General features: G+C 48.1%; 1 protein-coding gene across 1 annotated transcript in view; it reads left to right on the top strand.

Moving 5' to 3' along the window:
- Window positions 1-15,308, top strand: part of LOC115321232 (sulfate transporter-like) — a 58,834-nt gene extending 43,526 nt beyond the window's left edge. Inside the window, exons 10-16 of the mRNA XM_040210289.1 lie at window positions 913-1,008; window positions 4,173-4,279; window positions 10,392-10,461; window positions 10,749-10,867; window positions 11,644-11,740; window positions 12,322-12,376; window positions 15,051-15,308. Coding sequence (XP_040066223.1) covers window positions 913-1,008; window positions 4,173-4,279; window positions 10,392-10,461; window positions 10,749-10,867; window positions 11,644-11,740; window positions 12,322-12,376; window positions 15,051-15,202 — 696 coding nt within the window. The 3' untranslated portion in view covers window positions 15,203-15,308. The remainder of the gene's footprint in view (window positions 1-912; window positions 1,009-4,172; window positions 4,280-10,391; window positions 10,462-10,748; window positions 10,868-11,643; window positions 11,741-12,321; window positions 12,377-15,050) is intronic.
- The last annotated feature ends 2,618 nt before the right edge of the window (window positions 15,309-17,926 follow it).

Genomic DNA, 17,926 nt, shown 5'->3' with positions numbered 1-17,926 from the left:
GTTTCGCCGTTTGGCCGCCAGCGACACTGTCAGCCGCGGGCACGGTGGCCGCGAAATGATGCAGCCTTTCGGATGCCCATCAAACGAACGCTATCTGATTCCTCGCGCCGCGCGTTTAGCCCCGCCGTGTCCTCAGCTAAAGAGTGTATCTTACACCGTGACCAGAACTATACCCAAAACGTTCTCGGATGGTTTCTGTGGTGTCTATGGTCGTTTTCGCGATTTGTTTTCGTGAGTGTCAATTGGTTTGGCATTATGATTATTCATAGGTTCGAGGCTAGTGGCTAAGCAATAAAAATGAACGTAAAGAAGGCGTATGTGCGAGTAATTTTTAAACATTAATTTATAAACGTTGCCACAACAATAAAGCATACATAGGCCACAAGGTTCGAGGCTAGTCGCTAAGCAATGAAAACGAACAGAAAGAAGGCGTATGCGCGAGTAAGCTTTAAACATTAATTCATAAACGTTGCCACAACAACAAAGCATACATAGGCCGCATCAATGAACCGCTGAGATCGTAAACAGTCACACCTGGAGCGGGCTTCGCTAGCGGAAGTGCTCCGGAACCGAGTGGCATCGCTGCCTGGTTGGTTCTACACGAAGCGCCTCGTCCGGAGGCTGCCGATTTTTTAGCGACCCCTATTCTAGATCACTGCAGTTCCGAGGACTCCCATAGTTCGTCGCGCGGCAAGCGCGGACTTTTGGGATTTTGGCAAAGGGTCTATTTTGACCCCGCGCTCCGTCGAGAAAGATGAAGTAAAAAAATCTGTGAGTGCTGCGTCAACAGCACAAACAAATCGTCAACGTTGTTGTTGCCCCCCTCGGTGTAGTTATCAACTTATCCACTAGGGGCGCAACGGTTGGATCTTCTTCCCTATTAAGTCTTCGACTTGCTCGTTTCATCCGCAGTGCATCTTGGGCGTTGTGATCATCGTGGCCCTTGTGCCCATGTTACTCAAAGTGAAGAACCTGCCCAAGCTGTGGAAGACGAGCCGTTCCGACGCGGTAAGCTATGTGTAGCGGGAGGCGAATAGAAGGTACAGTCGCCGTGACAAACCACGCACTCATTGTCACACCAAGATTGCATGTTCCTGTCTTTAAAGGGACCATGAAGGCAATTTAATTTTTTTTTTTTTTTTTAGAAAAGAAGGTGTTTTTGGAAGCATTCGGGTCCTGGCATGCCACAAAATTTTTTCTAGAACGTTGTGACTCTTATTTCTGTACCTGCAAATAAATTTGCGAAACCGAAACACACATTCAGATTTCTTCCCTTTTTCGCCTCTGGAAAGAGAAGTGACGTCAGGTAGCACTGTCGGCATCGGTAGGATTTAGTGCACACTCAGTGTGGCTCCCGTGGTTCGCTGTAGTGCGCGGCGGTCTGTGAAGAAAACCTGGAAGAAATGGACGACAACGCCGCGCTCGCAAACGAGTTTGAGCTCCCGTTCAGCGACCTCACGCCGACTGAACGGGAGATGCTGCTAAGGACACAGAACTCTGGATTGGCGCTTTACGAGGGCGCCCCAGACCTACCACCAACTCCTCGGTCGCCGCCTCAGAGCGACTCCCCGCCCCACTTTTACCCAGACTCCGGCTGACGTGAAGGTGCTGCTCAAAGTTTTCTGGTCGGAAATGCAACGAACAAATCCTGACACCGCTGTCCACAGCTCTACGGCGCTCAGCCAAGTGCTGCGCATTGCTGTATCGGTCGGCAGTTTATGCAAACTAACGTCGCCCGATCGACCGCATGTCTTTAGCCGACCTTTCGCGCAACCTACTACTGCACATAAACACGGCATGATTGGTGAGACACCAGTTCGCAAAGCGAACACGAGACGAAGCACGAAACCAAAACCAAAAGTCCGCCGGCCCCGGCGCTCGTACCTTTTTCTCTTTTTTTGTCCATGGTTGCTCGATGCTTGTTACGCGCCCGAGGTAGCAGTGCGGGATGCGTTCAACCAGTGACAAACGGAGGGATCGCTTCAGATTATGCTTTTATACACGGTATGAAACCTATTAATTCCCAACTACAACTTCAAAATATTATCCAACCGTTCAAATAAACTTTTTTCATCACATCTCACCACCGAAATCGAAACCAAGAGCGCGCCTATCGTTTGAACCAATCGCCAGACGAGGAGCCCGTTGTCGTCACGCTTCGACGGAGCACTTTAGTTCACCTTTCTGCCGCCGCCTCGGTTGGGTCTCAGGCATCATTCCATGCGCTAATATTACCGCGCCTGTTTGCTCGATTGGTGCGGCACCCAAACTTCTGTTCGCGCTAGAACTTGGTCAACAGTATCTGAGACGTGCCTGACATCCATTTCAATCGTCGAATAAAACTTCGAAACTGCCTTCATGGTCCGTTTAATTTACAGTTCCATCTTGGTGCTTCGTCGCGTATAGATGCGCTCCACTAAATAAAATTATTTTCGTTATTTAATATATTTATGCGTTCATTGTACGCTCGAGGACATACTATATCTGGGGGTCTGGGTTAGTATTCGCGCAAGGGAGCTCGTATACGAATGCGTGATACTTTCTCGGTATACACCAATGTTCGGCTTGCGAATCTCACCTCATCTGTGGTCATAGCAACGCAATTGAATTTGATACATTTAGATAGGACGGGCGTGCTGTTCGGTAATTGCTGGGTAGCTGTAATTCCTTTTCCTGGTATTGCCACTGCAAAGGTAGCTAGTTGGCCTGGGAGTGTCGCGAAAGCCGCGTCTGTGTAGACGGCTAGCTTGTCACCCGAGCTTTCCCAGGCCTGGATTCGTTTGTTGGGGCTACGGGCATGCGAAGTCTGACAATCTGGATGTCTGAAACTCGCGTTCTTCGGGATCGTCTTGCCTTCCACGAGGTCAATGTACTCTATCCAAGGGAGGGTCATTCTCTGGTAAGTCGGGAAGCGGAAGCTGAAATACTTGAATTAAACTGAGAATGATTCTGCCGGGTCGTGAGTGTCGTAGTCGTTCACGGTGGGCGACAGATCGCAACATTACAGTTTCTTTTAAGGTGTTGAGTTGGGTATGTCCCATGATTGTCGCTATTGGTGTGAATCGGGTAAGCCGGCGATGACCCGCGCATTGTCGTTAAGAAAACCACAAAGTGGATAAACGCCTGGAAAGTAAACGACGACGTGTAGAAGCGTTATGAAAGCGACGAGGTGTAGAAACTTCGGCAGAAAAATATGAGTGCGAGTCACCACAACATCTGAGCTTCATGCCGCATGACAACCAATACTAAGGGTAGCTTGGCATGCCGCATACGAAGCGTATGTACCACGTTAACCAACGTTCGAACGGTGTCTACAGAGTACCGTTTGTATGATGCACAAGTAATGAGACCCCGACTTTATAATCCCAAGCCTGTGTATGATGCACAAGTAATGAGACCCCGACTTTATAATCCCAAGCCTGTGTATGATGCACAAGTAATGAGACCCCGACTTTATAATCACAAGCCTGGCGCGTTCAAGTAAAAAATGCAGTGTCAACAAGAAACAGATGATGGATCACAGAGTATTTAATCGGTTCCCTAAGATAACACACACCATATCGCAAAGAAATATTAGCTGTAACAAACTAGGTCCCTTCGCTATACATCGTCCATAGCGCTGCACGGAACTTCCGAGATGGCGTATGGATTTCTATACCCTCATTTTGTCTCTAGTGAGTCGGCCCCTAATTGTATCAATGAATAAATAAATATTAGATCCAAGAGAAGGCATTTGAGACGGAAAATGAATAATGTCGAAGTACGAAGGAAGAGTGCTGATGAGCCGTTGAAGGCATCTCTAACAGTTCTGAGACGCAGCAGACCTAGACCTTCTTTATTACCCTACTATCTTTCATTAAACTAAAGCCTCGGTCACGCCACTAATTCATTACAGAAACTACAGTCGGCGGTCACTGTCCGCCTTCTGTATTTGTATAATGCTCCTCCTTGTCTCACATTGGTCATACAAAAACTGTACGTGATCGAAGCATGTATAAACTGCTTTGAACATGCTTGCGGAGTCTCCGGAGATAATTCTGTCAGCGTTTCTGCAGGATGTCTTTTGTGTGAGCAGTGTGACCCCGGCTTCAGGGTTAAAAGCATGCTCGCGCCTGGGAAGAGTTTGTAGCACCGCAGGTATAAGCCCCGATATTGTTCCCCGGCCGTTCCAGGCGTTGTGGCTTCTGAGTTGCGTCAGCGTCATCTTCCTCGATGTCACCTACGGCCTGATTGTGGGAAGCCTGCTGGGACTACTCATCATCTTCCTCAAGCTGAACAGGTACGGACCAGGAAACGCTGTTTACGGTCAAGTCCACGTTTGCCCACGCCAAGTGTTGCGAGTGCTCCACGGGCGCGGAACCCGTACGAAAATGTCAGATTCAGGCCGGAATGAAAAATGCCGGTTCCGCCTAGACCCAAAATTGGGGCACCAGTTTGTATCCAGCCTGGAACCGTGCATTTCCAGCCCTAATTTTAAACCCAGGCGGTGCGCTGCCGGAATTCCCGCTGCGCTCACCACTGGACTCTACAAAATAATTTCGTGTTATGCCCTTAGCCGCTACAACCGAGAGATCGTCGTGATTTCAGACCCAGGCGGACTGGGTCTGAAATCGCGACGATCTCTCGCTTGTAAGGGCTAGGGGCATCGCACGAAAGACTTCTGTAGAGTCCAGGGCCCGTTTGCTCGAACCACTAACCGCGGCTAAAGTTAGCCGCAGTACCTAGGAGAGGGATTTTGAGATCACGTGACTGGCTCGGTAGGGATGCGGGGAAACATGGCGGTGCCCCAGTGAGTGAGCGCCGCTCGCTTTGGAACTAATATGTCGTTGTGGTTGCAATATCGGGCGCGTTAGTCAGCAACGAATGGTGCAGGAGGCTTTCGCTTCGCCTTACCTCACTTAAACCGCAAAGCATGGGCAATGACATCACCGCATTTTTTAAATTGTGTTTTGATTCTGGGCACTCCTAAGCCTAAATGAACGGTTGCCCTTGCAAATGACGAGGTGGATTTTATAAGAAAGTGTGGCAGGTTCGTGTGACGGAGCGTGGGCGTGGGTGATGCCGCATGTTATTGGTTTGATTTGTTTGTTCTCTCCCCTTCCTCCTTTCTGTGTTTATTTCTCTTTCTTCTGAGCAATAAATTTTCAGCTGTAAGTCAGCGCCCTGTCTGTGTGTTTCTTCGACCTCGTCCTACGTCCTTTTTGCGCTGTTCCCTCCAAACAGTATGTACCACCAACTAGCCCAACTACATGCCTTGCTAAATGAACGCTATAATTGTCGGCATAGCAACCAACGTCTTTGGGAAGCTGATTGTTGATAGCAAACAAAAGCAGACGGCGTCCCAACAGACCTTTTTTTTCTAAATTATCCAAGCACCGAGGTGCATGCTACGACTGTAGCTGCACGCGTCGCACGTGCTGGCGTTTGCAGTAGTAACCGTTCTAAAGCAAAAAGTATGAAACAAATTTTGCCTTGCACGCGCGTTCGTTAAAGCCTTATTATGATTTTTTACTTCAAATCTTTTATAAGAGGAAGGCCAGCGCGCGTGAATTGTAGAATCACACTTCCAGCGTTCTCCTCGCGATGCTTGGATAATATAGAAAAAAGTATGTTGGGACGCCGTCTGCTTTTATGTGCGATCAACAATCCGCTTCCCAAAGACGTTGTCATGCCGACAATTATCGCGTTCATTTAGGCTTAGGAGTGCCAAGAATCGAAATACTATCTAAAAAATGCGGCGATGTCATTGTCCATGCTTTGCGGTTTAAGTGAGGTAAGGCAAAGCGAAAGCCTCCTGCACCATTCGTTGCTGACTAACGCGCCCGATATTGCAGCTACAACGACATATTAGTTCCAAAGCGAGCGGCGCTCACTCACTGGGGCACCGCCATATTTCCCCGCATCCCTACCGAGCCCCAGTCACGTGATCTCAAAATCCCTCTTCTAGGTACTGCGGCTAACTTTAGCCGCGGTTAGTGGTTCGAGCAAACGGGCCCTGGGGTGAGCGCAGCGGTAATTATGGCGGCGCACACGGTCGTCCAGGCGTCGTCATTAAACAGTGCACGGAACACACACACAGCACGCACAAGCACAGTATCCAGTGTTGAGTGCGTCGGGAAGTTCCGGAGGGCAAGCGGTATCCGAGTTGCCCAAGTATTGTCACCAAGCACACCAGCGCATCCAGATGCCGAGCCAAAGTGCAATGGGTCGGCAGCTTCACACTATATAAAGCCGAGGTCAGTGGTTATCCATCCAGGGCAACGATAGGCGCGTCAGTATCCGTGCGCCCGCAGCGCGAACGTCGCCGCCGGCCGGCAGTCCGACAGGAGCGGAGAAGAACCGAAACTGTCGAAGCGCTGCCGCTGACTGCAACAGACAATGAATGCAAGGCGCGCGTCGTCGCCAAACACGGTGCACGGAACACACACACACAGCACGCACAAGCACAGTATCCAGTGTTGGAGTGCATCGGGAAGTTCCGGCGGGCAAGTGGTATCCGAATTGTCCAAGTATTGTCACCAAGCACACCAGCGCCAAGCGCATCCAGATGCCGAGCCAAAGTGCAATGGGTCGGCAGCTTCACACTAAATAAAGATGCAAAGCCGAGGTCAGTGGGTATCCATCCAGGGCAACGATGGGCGCGTCAGTATCCGTGCGCCCGCAGCGCGAACGTCGCAGCTGGTCGAGCGCCGACCGACCGTGCTACGAGCGCGAAGAACAAAACTAAACTGACTCGGAGACAGTGATGTTCCATACCATGTCCGAGAATTCCCTTTCTTGGGTACGAAAATTCCCTACTTGAGGAGCTTTTTCCCTGCAAAATTTTGAAATATCCCAGCATATTTCCCTGCATTTTGTTACCTTTATTTTCGCATCAGCTGATTTCTGTGGGCATGCAGGCCACTATGAGCGCATTTTACCACAAAAGCTGCATGAAATCGCATGTTTAAAGAGAGGAAAATGTTCACTACCGAAAAACCCAGTATAACTTTTCGCTATGTGGATTACAGAACATTTCAGGTTTCCAAAACAATTCCAGTTAGATTTCCAGTTTCATGAGTGAAAAATTATACTGTTTCTTTGGTAAGGTAAAGTACATCTATAATGTACTTGGTGTAAAGTACAAAGCAAATGAGAGCTTATAGTAAGGTAGTAATTGTACATTGGGTGCAATTTACTTGAGGTAAAGTACTATAAATATCACGTATTTCCAAAGCTACAAGTACTTTTTAACACAGTCTTTCATGGGGGTAACTGAGGGTGATCCAGTTATTTTCCAGTGAAGTCAAGTGGCCATGGAGTAGTTGTTTCAATTTCGCTGACAAACTATTTAACACCATCATCCTATACGGAACTTATTTGCATCGGTCTTATAGCCGCCATTACTTTACTCAAAGAAATTACCAAATGACATCTTGAAAAACGATAGCGTGTTTTAGAGCCCAGCTCTTAGGGGCCCGTTGCCGGCTTGAGTGGCGTCGGCGTCGCCGTCGGCGTAACCAAGGTCACCCCAAGGTCACGCGGCCCCCAGGTCATCCCAAGGTCACGTGACCCTTCCCCCAGGGTCACGTGACCTCCAAGGTCACGCGACACCCAGTCACGTGACCCCCGAGGTCACGTGACCTCCCCTGAGGTCACGTGACCACCCCCAGGGTCACGTGACCCCCCCACCCGTAATCCGCATCGTCATCGTCACTGATGACGTCATCAGTGACGTGACTAATGACCTCACCGGCATCCGCATTGTCATCATCATCACTGATGACGATGACGATGCGGATGCCGGTGACGTCATCAGTGACTATGACGTCATCGGGGAGGTCACGTGACCTCGGCGGGGGGTCACGTGACCCTGGGGGTGGTCACGTGACCTCGGGGTGTCACGTGACTTCGGAAGGTCACGTGACCTCGGGGGGTCACGTGACCTCCGTCGCCGGCATCCGCATCGTCATCGTAATCATCACGAATGACGTCATCAGTGACGTCACCGACATCCGCATCGTCATCGTCATCATCGCTGATGACGTCATCGGAGTCCGCATCGTCATCGTCACTGATGACGTCATCAGTGACGTCACTGATGAGATCATCGGCATCGTCACGTGACCCCACAAGGTCACGTGAACCCCCAAGGTCACGTGACCCCCAGGTCACTTCAACCCCCCCCCCCCCAGTACCCTTCCCTCGTCCTCCTCAAGAGGTGCGCTCTAATTCGGTGTTACAGGGAGTTGTAAACGGCTTTCACTTTTTTTACATAACAGTACACTTTTTTTTTTAACCGGAGAATATATTTTGAAGTCGGAAGTTGTACCTTTGCTCGGAAAGTACCGGAAAAAAATTACTTTAAATAAAGTACAAGTACATACTCGGAGATTGTACTTCGAGTTAAGTATACGTTTTCTAAACCTACTTGAAAAAGAGTAGTTCAGAGACCTTTTTCCTGCACCACAACTTTCTTTCTCTTCATAAAACTTCTGGACCACTCGACTTTCTTGTGTTTAGTTTCCTCTAGAGCTTTTCCCGAATTTCCTTGTTAATCCTTAAAGTTCCCTGCAAACATGGTAAAATTCCCATTTTCCTTTTCACCAAAATTGAGACCGAAAATTCCTTGAAAAATGGAAAATTCCCTGCATGGAACATCACTGCTTGGAGACAAAGCCAGGCGCGCGCGCCGAGAACGCCCGCTCGCAGCGCCTACGTAGGGGATGCACCGGAGGCGCCTGTCCCTAACACGTGACACGCGAGAGACCGCGAAAGTTCTCCGCCATCCCCCCTCCGCGCCCTATTTCCAAAAGCCGAATTCAAAGTTCCCGCGCAATCCGCGCCAGTGCAGTGACGTCGAAGATTGAGTCGTCCTGCAACTCGAGTTTCGTTTACGCCCGCGTCCCGCGAACAACCGCTCCGTTCGGGCCGCCTATCGCTGTGAGCAAACGACGCTTCACTTCCGAGTTTGAAGCTGTTTTATGGCCCTTTCAGCGATCTCAAATTCTTTGAAGCAGTGTGAAGTCAAAGAGAACGCGCAGTGAACTTTTGTGACCGACGCGAGGGGCCATGTCGCGCCGGTTCTGCGTGAAAGGCTGCCCCGGCGGAGTCACAACCGAAACTGCGGTACACATGACACCAAACCCAGTTATTTTGACCGTTTGACGATTTCCTTTTCGAAGTCTGAGGGGTCGTCGGGCACCTGAAACAATTGCGGTGGCTTTACTCGGCTATGCCAGGATATACGTAGCGTGAGCTTATGCGCACAAAATGAGAGGCGCTATCAAGCGGCTTCTGTGCAGCGTCAGACTTGGCTACTGCGCAACGGAGGCGCACAGCTGGGGACGCGGCGGCGCCAGTGCGTTTGCCGCGGCTATGACGTCACTCCTCTGGAATGCGCAGACCGGCCAGGCACGCGCGGCGGCGGCGGAGCGCGCGCCAGCTGTGCGACGTATGACGTCACTGCTCCTCGCGCTTGCGCAGTACGGCTCTTTCCGCTCATTCACACTGGAAGCGGATCCGCGTTCGCAAAGCGGTTGCGAATGCGGTTGTATGAAGATCCAGTACAATTGCACGCGTACTCGATGACATCAAGCGAGCGTGCAATCGTACTGGATCCTTATACAACCACGTTCGCAACCGCTTTGCGAACGCGGATCCGCTTCCAGTACGTGTGAATGAGCGGTTTGGGAGTCACGCGAAACTGCTCAACCTCGGCCAGTGTAGCTCACGCTACAAAAGAAAACTTCTTCCGATTCTCCGACTCACCGATCATCTTTAGTGCTACTTGCGTCGAGCGCCGCCATATTTTCCGAGGAAGGATAAGAAGCAAAGCGGCGACATCACACCGGACTCCGATTTTCGGTATTTCAAAAAGGGTGCGCTCGCAAATTGCGTTCAAAACTATGTTTTACGAATTCCGTTATGAAATGTTATAGAAATATCACTTACAGAACTCCTAAATTGCATAATCGATTACGTCACAAATAAAAGGAAGCGAAGAGGTGAGGAGCGGGAGAGAAGAACGCAAAAAAAAAAAAAAAAGCAAGCGCGCGCGCGTGGGAAACTTTTTTTTTTTTTTTTGCGTTCTGGTATTTTTTTGCGTGTCGTTTACTATAACTTGCATCGTTTTTGACAACAAAAATTAATACGACCTTTAGTATGTCAGTGCACGCCTCTTTAAAGAACGACTATTACGTCAAATTTTACTCGAGCAGTAAATTGGAAATAACGAGGTAAAATGTCGGCATTCTAAAACAATAACTATACATCTGAAAAACGCAACCTCAATTAAAGTGTGCTTTTTAATATTTTTAGTCTCCTTAATGGTAGTAATGTAACATCTACCAGATACTTAAGGCGACGCTTTGTGATATATGATTGTGCTGACTTTCTCTGCTTCGATGCAGTCACGAGGGTATATACTTACAAGCATACAGCAGCGACATATTTCTGCCTTCGGGATCACATATCTCTTGGGTAGGTAAACTTTCATCTTTACATATTACCCTTAACACATGTTTCGCTCTCTAACGTAAGGAAAAATGCTTTTAAGCACACCGAAGTTTAAGCAGCAAATATTTAAATCGCGATATTTAGGTATACCTCATAACGCGAGTAAATGCTCGTAAACCGAAATTCTCAATCAAAATTATTTGGAATGGTTATTTTATCGTTCGATTTCACACGTCAGCAGTCAAAGAATGCTGTGGATAGTCACTGTCGCTCACATAACATTTGACTGCTCGCCTTTGTCCTTGCTACAGCATGACGGTATTGTCATATTCCGATTCGGAAGTCCACTGTGTTTTGCTAATCACAAAAACATCATCTGCGGCTTCGAGGAAATTTTCCGCGAGACTCAGCCTGAAAAGCCCCAGTTCATGTAAGTAAACCACTCAGAGTTTATGACCATACAAAGCTGGGAAAAACTCGTAGCATTGCCACTGTAGAGGCCCGTTCACAGCGGCGATGTAAAGCAGTCGCGCGATGCGACTGCTCTCGATGATGGTCACCCATGGCGTGCGCGATGAGCGAGTGGCTTCTCGAAAGCTCTCGCTCCGAACGCCGCTGAGTGGCTCAGCCGGCCCGGCGGCTAGATCGCATCGGAAAACATCGGGTCAGCTAGCGACTGCTCAAATCGCGTCGTTTTGTTTCCGCGATGGTCGCTTTTGGGATGAAAGATATCGCGCGACTAGATCGCTTCGCCGGTGTGAACGCGCCTTATTAGTTATTTAATAATCTAGAGCATTCGACACCACTCGTTAGAGCGGAAATAGACACGCTACTATCGGCGTGACAAGCATTTTAACATTCGGGTGGGACTTGCTTAATGGCATTTGCAGTCTTTCTGAAGGAACCACTTCGAAGATCCACAAAACAAATAATTTAAAGTTAGAAAATTATCCTTATTAGTTTATGAACATAAAGCTGACACATAGATTTATAAATTGTTGACCTTCTCAACTTACCTTACATCAAAGTCATACATAGATTGGACTTGGTGAATGGAGGGATTAAAACGTTTCTAAATAATATTTTAGATGATAAGGTCGAGCTATAATCACTCACAGGACATGACCGGTAAGCATTTGACAGATGACCCGGGAAAAATAAGGTTGTTGTAATATTACAACCTGTACGTATGAATTTCACTTTCAGAGATGAAACCAAAAATCTAAAATCAGCGAAAGCCATTGTTCTAGATTGTTCTGCGATCAGTTTCATAGACTCTGTTGGCCTCGCTGCGCTGAACGTGGTAAGCAAAATTTCTCTTAACTGCAGCATCTATCAAGAACCAGTCAGCTGAATCTAATGCGAAATGGTCAAACATTTGCACAGCGCTCGTATGCTCAGAAAGTACGAATAAAATAGTTTTAAATAGTGCACACAGACGCAGCATTTTTACGTGCACACATTGCTGCTCTATGTTAGGTTATTCCAACATTCTGTTGTGTGGAAATCAATTAGTACATTTATTGAGATTATTCTTAATGTGAGGGCCAACTCGTGGCTGTTTATTTTCAAAATAATTTTCCCAAATGTCTGAGACTGAAGAACAGGCACATAGTCTATAGGGTACATTCACAAGTTAAAATGGTTAACTTTAGATACTACACAAGCATCATTATTTTTATCAACCTGATACTGGGGAACAGACAGACAGAAACACACACATACACACATACACACAGAGACAGACAGACAGACACACAGAGAGACGGACAGACACACAGGCACGCACATACACACATACACAGACAGACAGGAACAGAAACAGGCATCTATGAGCTGATTTGCTCAACCTGACTTCCTAAGCAAACCTCCTTGCTTTTCCAGGTTGTTGAAACATGCCATGTGAACAAATGTCAGCTGTTTCTTGCGTCACTGCCAAGTAAGTTCTTCTTTTCTTAATCGCTATACCGTCGTGCTTTCCAAGGAAAGCAATCGTTCCCAGTGACGCCGTCAAAGAGCAGATGATTCCGCGCCGAGCCTTCCCTCACTTCCGAACGCGCAAACATTGAAGAGGCTGATGAGGTACCTGTTCAACAGACTTGGGAAGTAATTTCGTTACAAGTAACAGATTTCCTGTAATCCGTTACTTTTTCAGGTAATTTTGTAATTACCGCGTTTTTTTCTGCGGCAATATACTTCGTAATTTAATTTAGTTACTAATATTGGTAACGAATTATCTTAATTACTCGTTACTTTTTAAAAATATGAACATACCACAGAAACCAGAGCAATATCAGCAGGTGATTCAGCCGCGTGAAAATAGCAAGTTCAATAAAATAGAAAACATCGTGAAAAGGAGAATAACTGAAACGAAACCACGATATTTTGTATGACAGGCCACTAGAACCATTAGAAATACGTGCAAAGATATATAAAAATATGCGAAAAACAAAGATCAAGAAGACAACGCCGAGTAGGCCCTGCCTCTCCATCGCCTTCCAAAATTGTTTTCGTCTTTTGCTGAACAGGGGAAAGCTCTTCGTGTTTATTTGTTTTTTACTTTTACACCTTTTCACCCGTTCAAACTTCTTCGAGGTCCCCCGACACCTGCACAGACATCAAACGCGGATCCGTTCACGCATATACTGACAGTGCATCAAAGCTACAAGCACAAGACCGCAGCTTTAAAACGTTGTGCTCACGCTTGAAACGCCCGTTTCAGAAGGGAGCTTTCGCGGTTCCTTACATCCGAATCTCCCAGCGGATATCTACGCTGCTACTGAGCATGCGCACCACTAGCTTTGTCTGCGGAATTTCAGGAATCATTTTCGGTCGTCGTAAGCTGATGGCGGGTGTGGTTGCAGGTTTTGCGACATTGTTAGCTTACAGGTGAATGGTGCGTGGGTATGAGAAATAGAAACTAGGGTTGCAGAACATTCTGGAAAACATCCCACTTGTTTCTATTGTTGTCTCGATAAATGTATGAGAAAAGTAACGTGAAAGTAATTTGTAATGTTACGAGTAAAGTAATCAGTTATTTTTCAGCAAAAGTAGTTTGTAACGGTAATCCGTTACATTTGAGGCGCGGTAATTTGTAATTGTAATCCATTGCATTTTCTGAGTAACGGGCACAAGCATGTTGTCCAAGGACCCGCGAGGGGAAAGGACGCTCTTGTTACGTACCTTTGCAGTCTTGCCGGACGCAGACCTCCCACGTGGTCACACCCCGGCCCGGGCGTCTCTCGTCCCATTCCCCGAAGAACACGGGAACAGAGCCGCCCCCTCGCTCAAACTCCGAGACCTAAACGTCTCCAGTCGCGTCCATCGTCCGTTAGGACCCGGCCCGAAGGCCGAGGAAGCGGGTCCCCACTTCTCAGCGGGGGTCAGGGGGGTCAACTCCCGCTGCGCCGGATGGCACGCTCGGCGTCACGCGCGGAAGCCGCACCCCACCCACGCCGCGTCGGTCGGCACGTTCAGCGGCGTCAGAATGCCGAGCCCGAGACTCTGGTCAATTTTTGTGCGGTCGTTGGCGCTGCAGGAAGCCGAACCCGACCTCTGGGTGGCCGATCGTAACAATGCTCATACAGACCTTTCCCTTCTTTTTCTCTCCTCCTACAGTCCTCTTTACATTTTCGACGCCCCCACCCCATATGATCGTCTGCAAAATTACTTTGTGACAAGCCTGGTTCATTATACACGTTCACAGCTGGCTGAACGTTACACTATAAAAAAGCATTTTTAACTGTCATTTCTAGCTTCAAAATTTACAGGGAAATAAAATTTATTAATTGGGTTGTGCGTAATATATTAGTTGAAGTGAGGGTTTCCTGACCACTTCGATACGTATATATACTCAATATTATGAAGTTTTAGTAGGTCGCCCTGTTGACTCCGATAACGATACCCGACACTCCACCGCAGCCTTTGCACATGCATCGTATCGCTATCAGGCCCCGTTATCGGAGGTATTGAAACGATCTGCTAAAACTCAATTAAAAAAAAGAGACGTTGACCATTCCCTGAAGTGTCGAACTAGAGCGCAGCTCTTGAGGAGGAGGTGGGGAAGGTACGGAGGGGAGGGTAGACCCCTTCTCCTCCATGTCCTCCCCTCCTCCTTCCCTTTTCCTCCCTCCTCCTCCTCTCATTGTCCTCCCCTCCCCCTACCTTCCTCCTCCCCTCCCTCGTGACGTCACTCGTGACCCTCGTGACGTCACACGTGACGCCACGTCTTACGTCATTATGGGAAACGTCCCATAATGCAACGCGCGGTTACGCCGACGGCGACGGCGACGCCGCTCAAGCCGGAAACGGGCGCCTAAGGAATGCGCTCTAAAAAAAAAAAGAAAGACCTTGTTCGTTGTAGAGTTACTGTCGCAGAATGGGTGTTCTCAAATGTTTATTGAACTACTTCGTGCATACCGTCGTAATAGAAAGTAGAGAGGACAACGGTATCAGTCAGTTCACCCAATCAAAGTCACCCGAACATATTATAGAACTTCGATAAGGTTGATCGTCAGAACGTGCTGGTGACAGTCTTTATTGGAAGTTTATAATCGAGGATCGCGACGAACGTTCATGGCAGTTTCGTAGAAGACGGCCTTTCTCCTTACTAGCTGGAACCCTGAGCAGCGTCCAGTCCCAGCCGGACCTGGCGTCAAGGATAGGCGTCGGTCGCATGGCTCCGACCATCCAGGACGCGCTGGCCCTCGTCAAGAAGGAGCTGTCCGACTTGGAGACAAAACATCGATTGGACATTCTTGTGTGACGTGGACATTCGGCCACCAGCCTAGTTGCTTCTTACCTGCGACGCCTAATCTACTTCACTCTGAGGATTGCTCCCCTGCCGGCGTGCATTCGCACTTCCGCTGACGACAGAGGTTGGTCCTCTTGGACCGGCCGTCAACGCAGATGAACTGCTGTGATGATAATAAAAAAGTAGAATGTACAATAATAATAATAGATACGCCACTCTCAAATGTCTGAAAAAGAACTGCTGCGATTGTTAGTTTGCAATAAACTGAAGGCGCTTAGAGTGACATATATTGCTCTCTGATCTTCCTTTTGGCATGAGTTATGCCTATATACTTGATACTGTAAACGACTTAATTTTCGCTAGGAGCTAAATTTTGCGAATTTCTTGATTCGCCAAAAATTAATCCCGCGAACATATTCTCACACGATAAAGAATATACAGCGTATCCCTCCTATTCGCGAAATTTTGTGCCCACGAAATGTTCCCCAAACCCACATCTCGCCAAATTCGCGAAATATTGAGCCGAAGAAAATAAAGTATTTTAACATTCATTATGGTTCAACGTGTTTTTTTTTTTAATATATTTTCTAGTAAATCTCTCTTATTTCTACTGTATTAATTTATTGTTAAATAAATTTGTCTCCTTTTTTTATTTCGTAACTAATGTACATCGTTGCGCTCTATTTTGCGTAAGATTTCTTTTTTTTTTTTTGTATGCTAGAAATGAAGTGGCTCTTGCTGAAACTAAAGAGGGACTCGTCAGGCCTCTGGTCTCGGTCACCTCCCGGTGAGCAGGAAAGAAATGAAGAAATAAAAATTAAATGAAATGTAAGTACCTATAGTCACTAACAAAATGAGAACGGCAGGGTGCGTATTCCGAACGCACGGCTTCCAGCACGCCCTCCACGCCTTCCGCCGTGCTTCAGCTGCGCGCGCGCGAGACGCCTAAGTATTGTCGAAGGTTGGAAGCTACATGGCGGAAGGAAGGGAAGAAAAATTGGGAGCCATTCCACTCTGTGGGTGGATGACCAGCGAAGCTGTTTAGCACGCGACACAGACGTGACGCAGAATTTTGAACAAAGGTACGAACACATTTATCGTCTTGATCAGAGGTCACTGTGACGAAAGGTACGCAAAATTCATGAGACAAGCTATTGATTAGGCTCGATAGTTCTTGTTGCTCCTTCGGTAGATTGACCAGTTGCCATCAGCCCTATTTTCCGCGTACTTCCGACCGAACTTCGAGAAAATTGATCATATGCGTCCAACGCAGACGCAGTCAGGATTTTATTTCGGAAAAGAGGGGGAGCGGGGATAGGGGGAGAGAGGGGTGGGGCGGGCCCGCCCACGACAAAATGCTGTATGAGGTGGAGGGGGGAGAGGAGGCCCCAGCAAAATGTAAGAGTTTTCGGGAAGGGGGGGGGGGGGGGGGGGGAGGGGCGCACGCGATATGCAAAACTTGGTTAGCGTTCGGCGCATGCGCAGTGGCGACGACGCTATTTTTTGCGTGCGCAAAGCTTTAGCGTGCGCTATTCTAAAAGTCCCTCATATTTTAACGCTACAGCGTTTTGGAGCTCGTGTCGCAAAAAATCCAGCGTCGGTGTCGGTGGGACGAACAAATCTCATCATAATACAACGCGCGCAGCCTCATGTGGCGTCACACGTGGCTGCGACGTCTTGACTCTATCGCCTCCCTAAATTTAGCGAAAACTTTTCCCGCCAGATTTAGCAGAATGTTTTCCCGCCAAAGTCAGCAGAACATTTTCCCGACATGTTTAGCGGAAAATTTACCTGCCGAGTTTGGGAAAATTTTCCCGTCAAATTTAGCACGAAATTTCCCCGCCGAATTTAGTGAGAAATGTTGCCACCAAATTTAGCGGAACATTTTCCCCACAAAATTAGTGGACAATTTTTCTGCCAAATTTGGCGGGAACGTTTCAACGAAAACACGTGACGTCATGCGACACGTGACGCTACCGACTATACCACGCACACACGCTTGCCCAGCTTGGGAACGAACGCGGGTTTAATAAGAAGGCTTTGCGAATGGGGCCCGATCGATCTTAAATCGGCTCTGCAATGACTTTTCACTGGATTTTAAACTGCACCGAACCTGAGCGCACTGAACGTAGTAACTTAATGAAACTTTTTTTTCTCGAATTTTGATTTATTTTAAAAGTTATCGGCAAGTTAAATATACGAGAACCAGCAAAAAATAACCTTCTTCATGACGTCCCTGGTTGCTTGAGTGGCCGTGAACTAGAGGAGGGATAGTCAGCTCAGCGAGCGCTCACGGCTGCCGCACTCTGTGTCGACGGCTCAAGAGGGCGCCACTAAAGCATGTTCTGGATAGGCTGTATGAAGCGGGCGGCCAAGGCGGTTCGCACTGCATTTGCTGCGCGATTAAACACTAATCCAGCATGACACTTCATTGGCCACAAAACGACAGCAAACACGGGGTAAAGATCAGTTCAGAGCGGGAGCCATGCACTTCGCGCGGCCATACCGCCAAACGCCCAAACCGCAAGCCAAACCTGCTCGCGAAAGCCTTTGGAATGCTCGGAACCGGCCGGTCCTCGGGCCTGACCGTCTTGCCGCCGCGTACATCAGGGACCTTTCTACGCTCGCCGCTCGTCGGTGCCTGATCTCAGAACTTTTCTAGTATGCGTCGCTTGGTGTCGGGTATATGTCGACGGGTCATTTCTTATTTCCGTATTTTATAAACTGCATTTGTTT

The sequence above is a fragment of the Ixodes scapularis genome, unplaced genomic scaffold (assembly GCF_016920785.2).
Source record: "Ixodes scapularis isolate PalLabHiFi unplaced genomic scaffold, ASM1692078v2 PGA_scaffold4__175_contigs__length_147842914, whole genome shotgun sequence".
Taxonomy (NCBI): domain Eukaryota; kingdom Metazoa; phylum Arthropoda; class Arachnida; order Ixodida; family Ixodidae; genus Ixodes; species Ixodes scapularis.
Note: the sequence above shows the minus strand (reverse complement) of the source record. Positions and strands in the feature narration are given on the sequence as shown.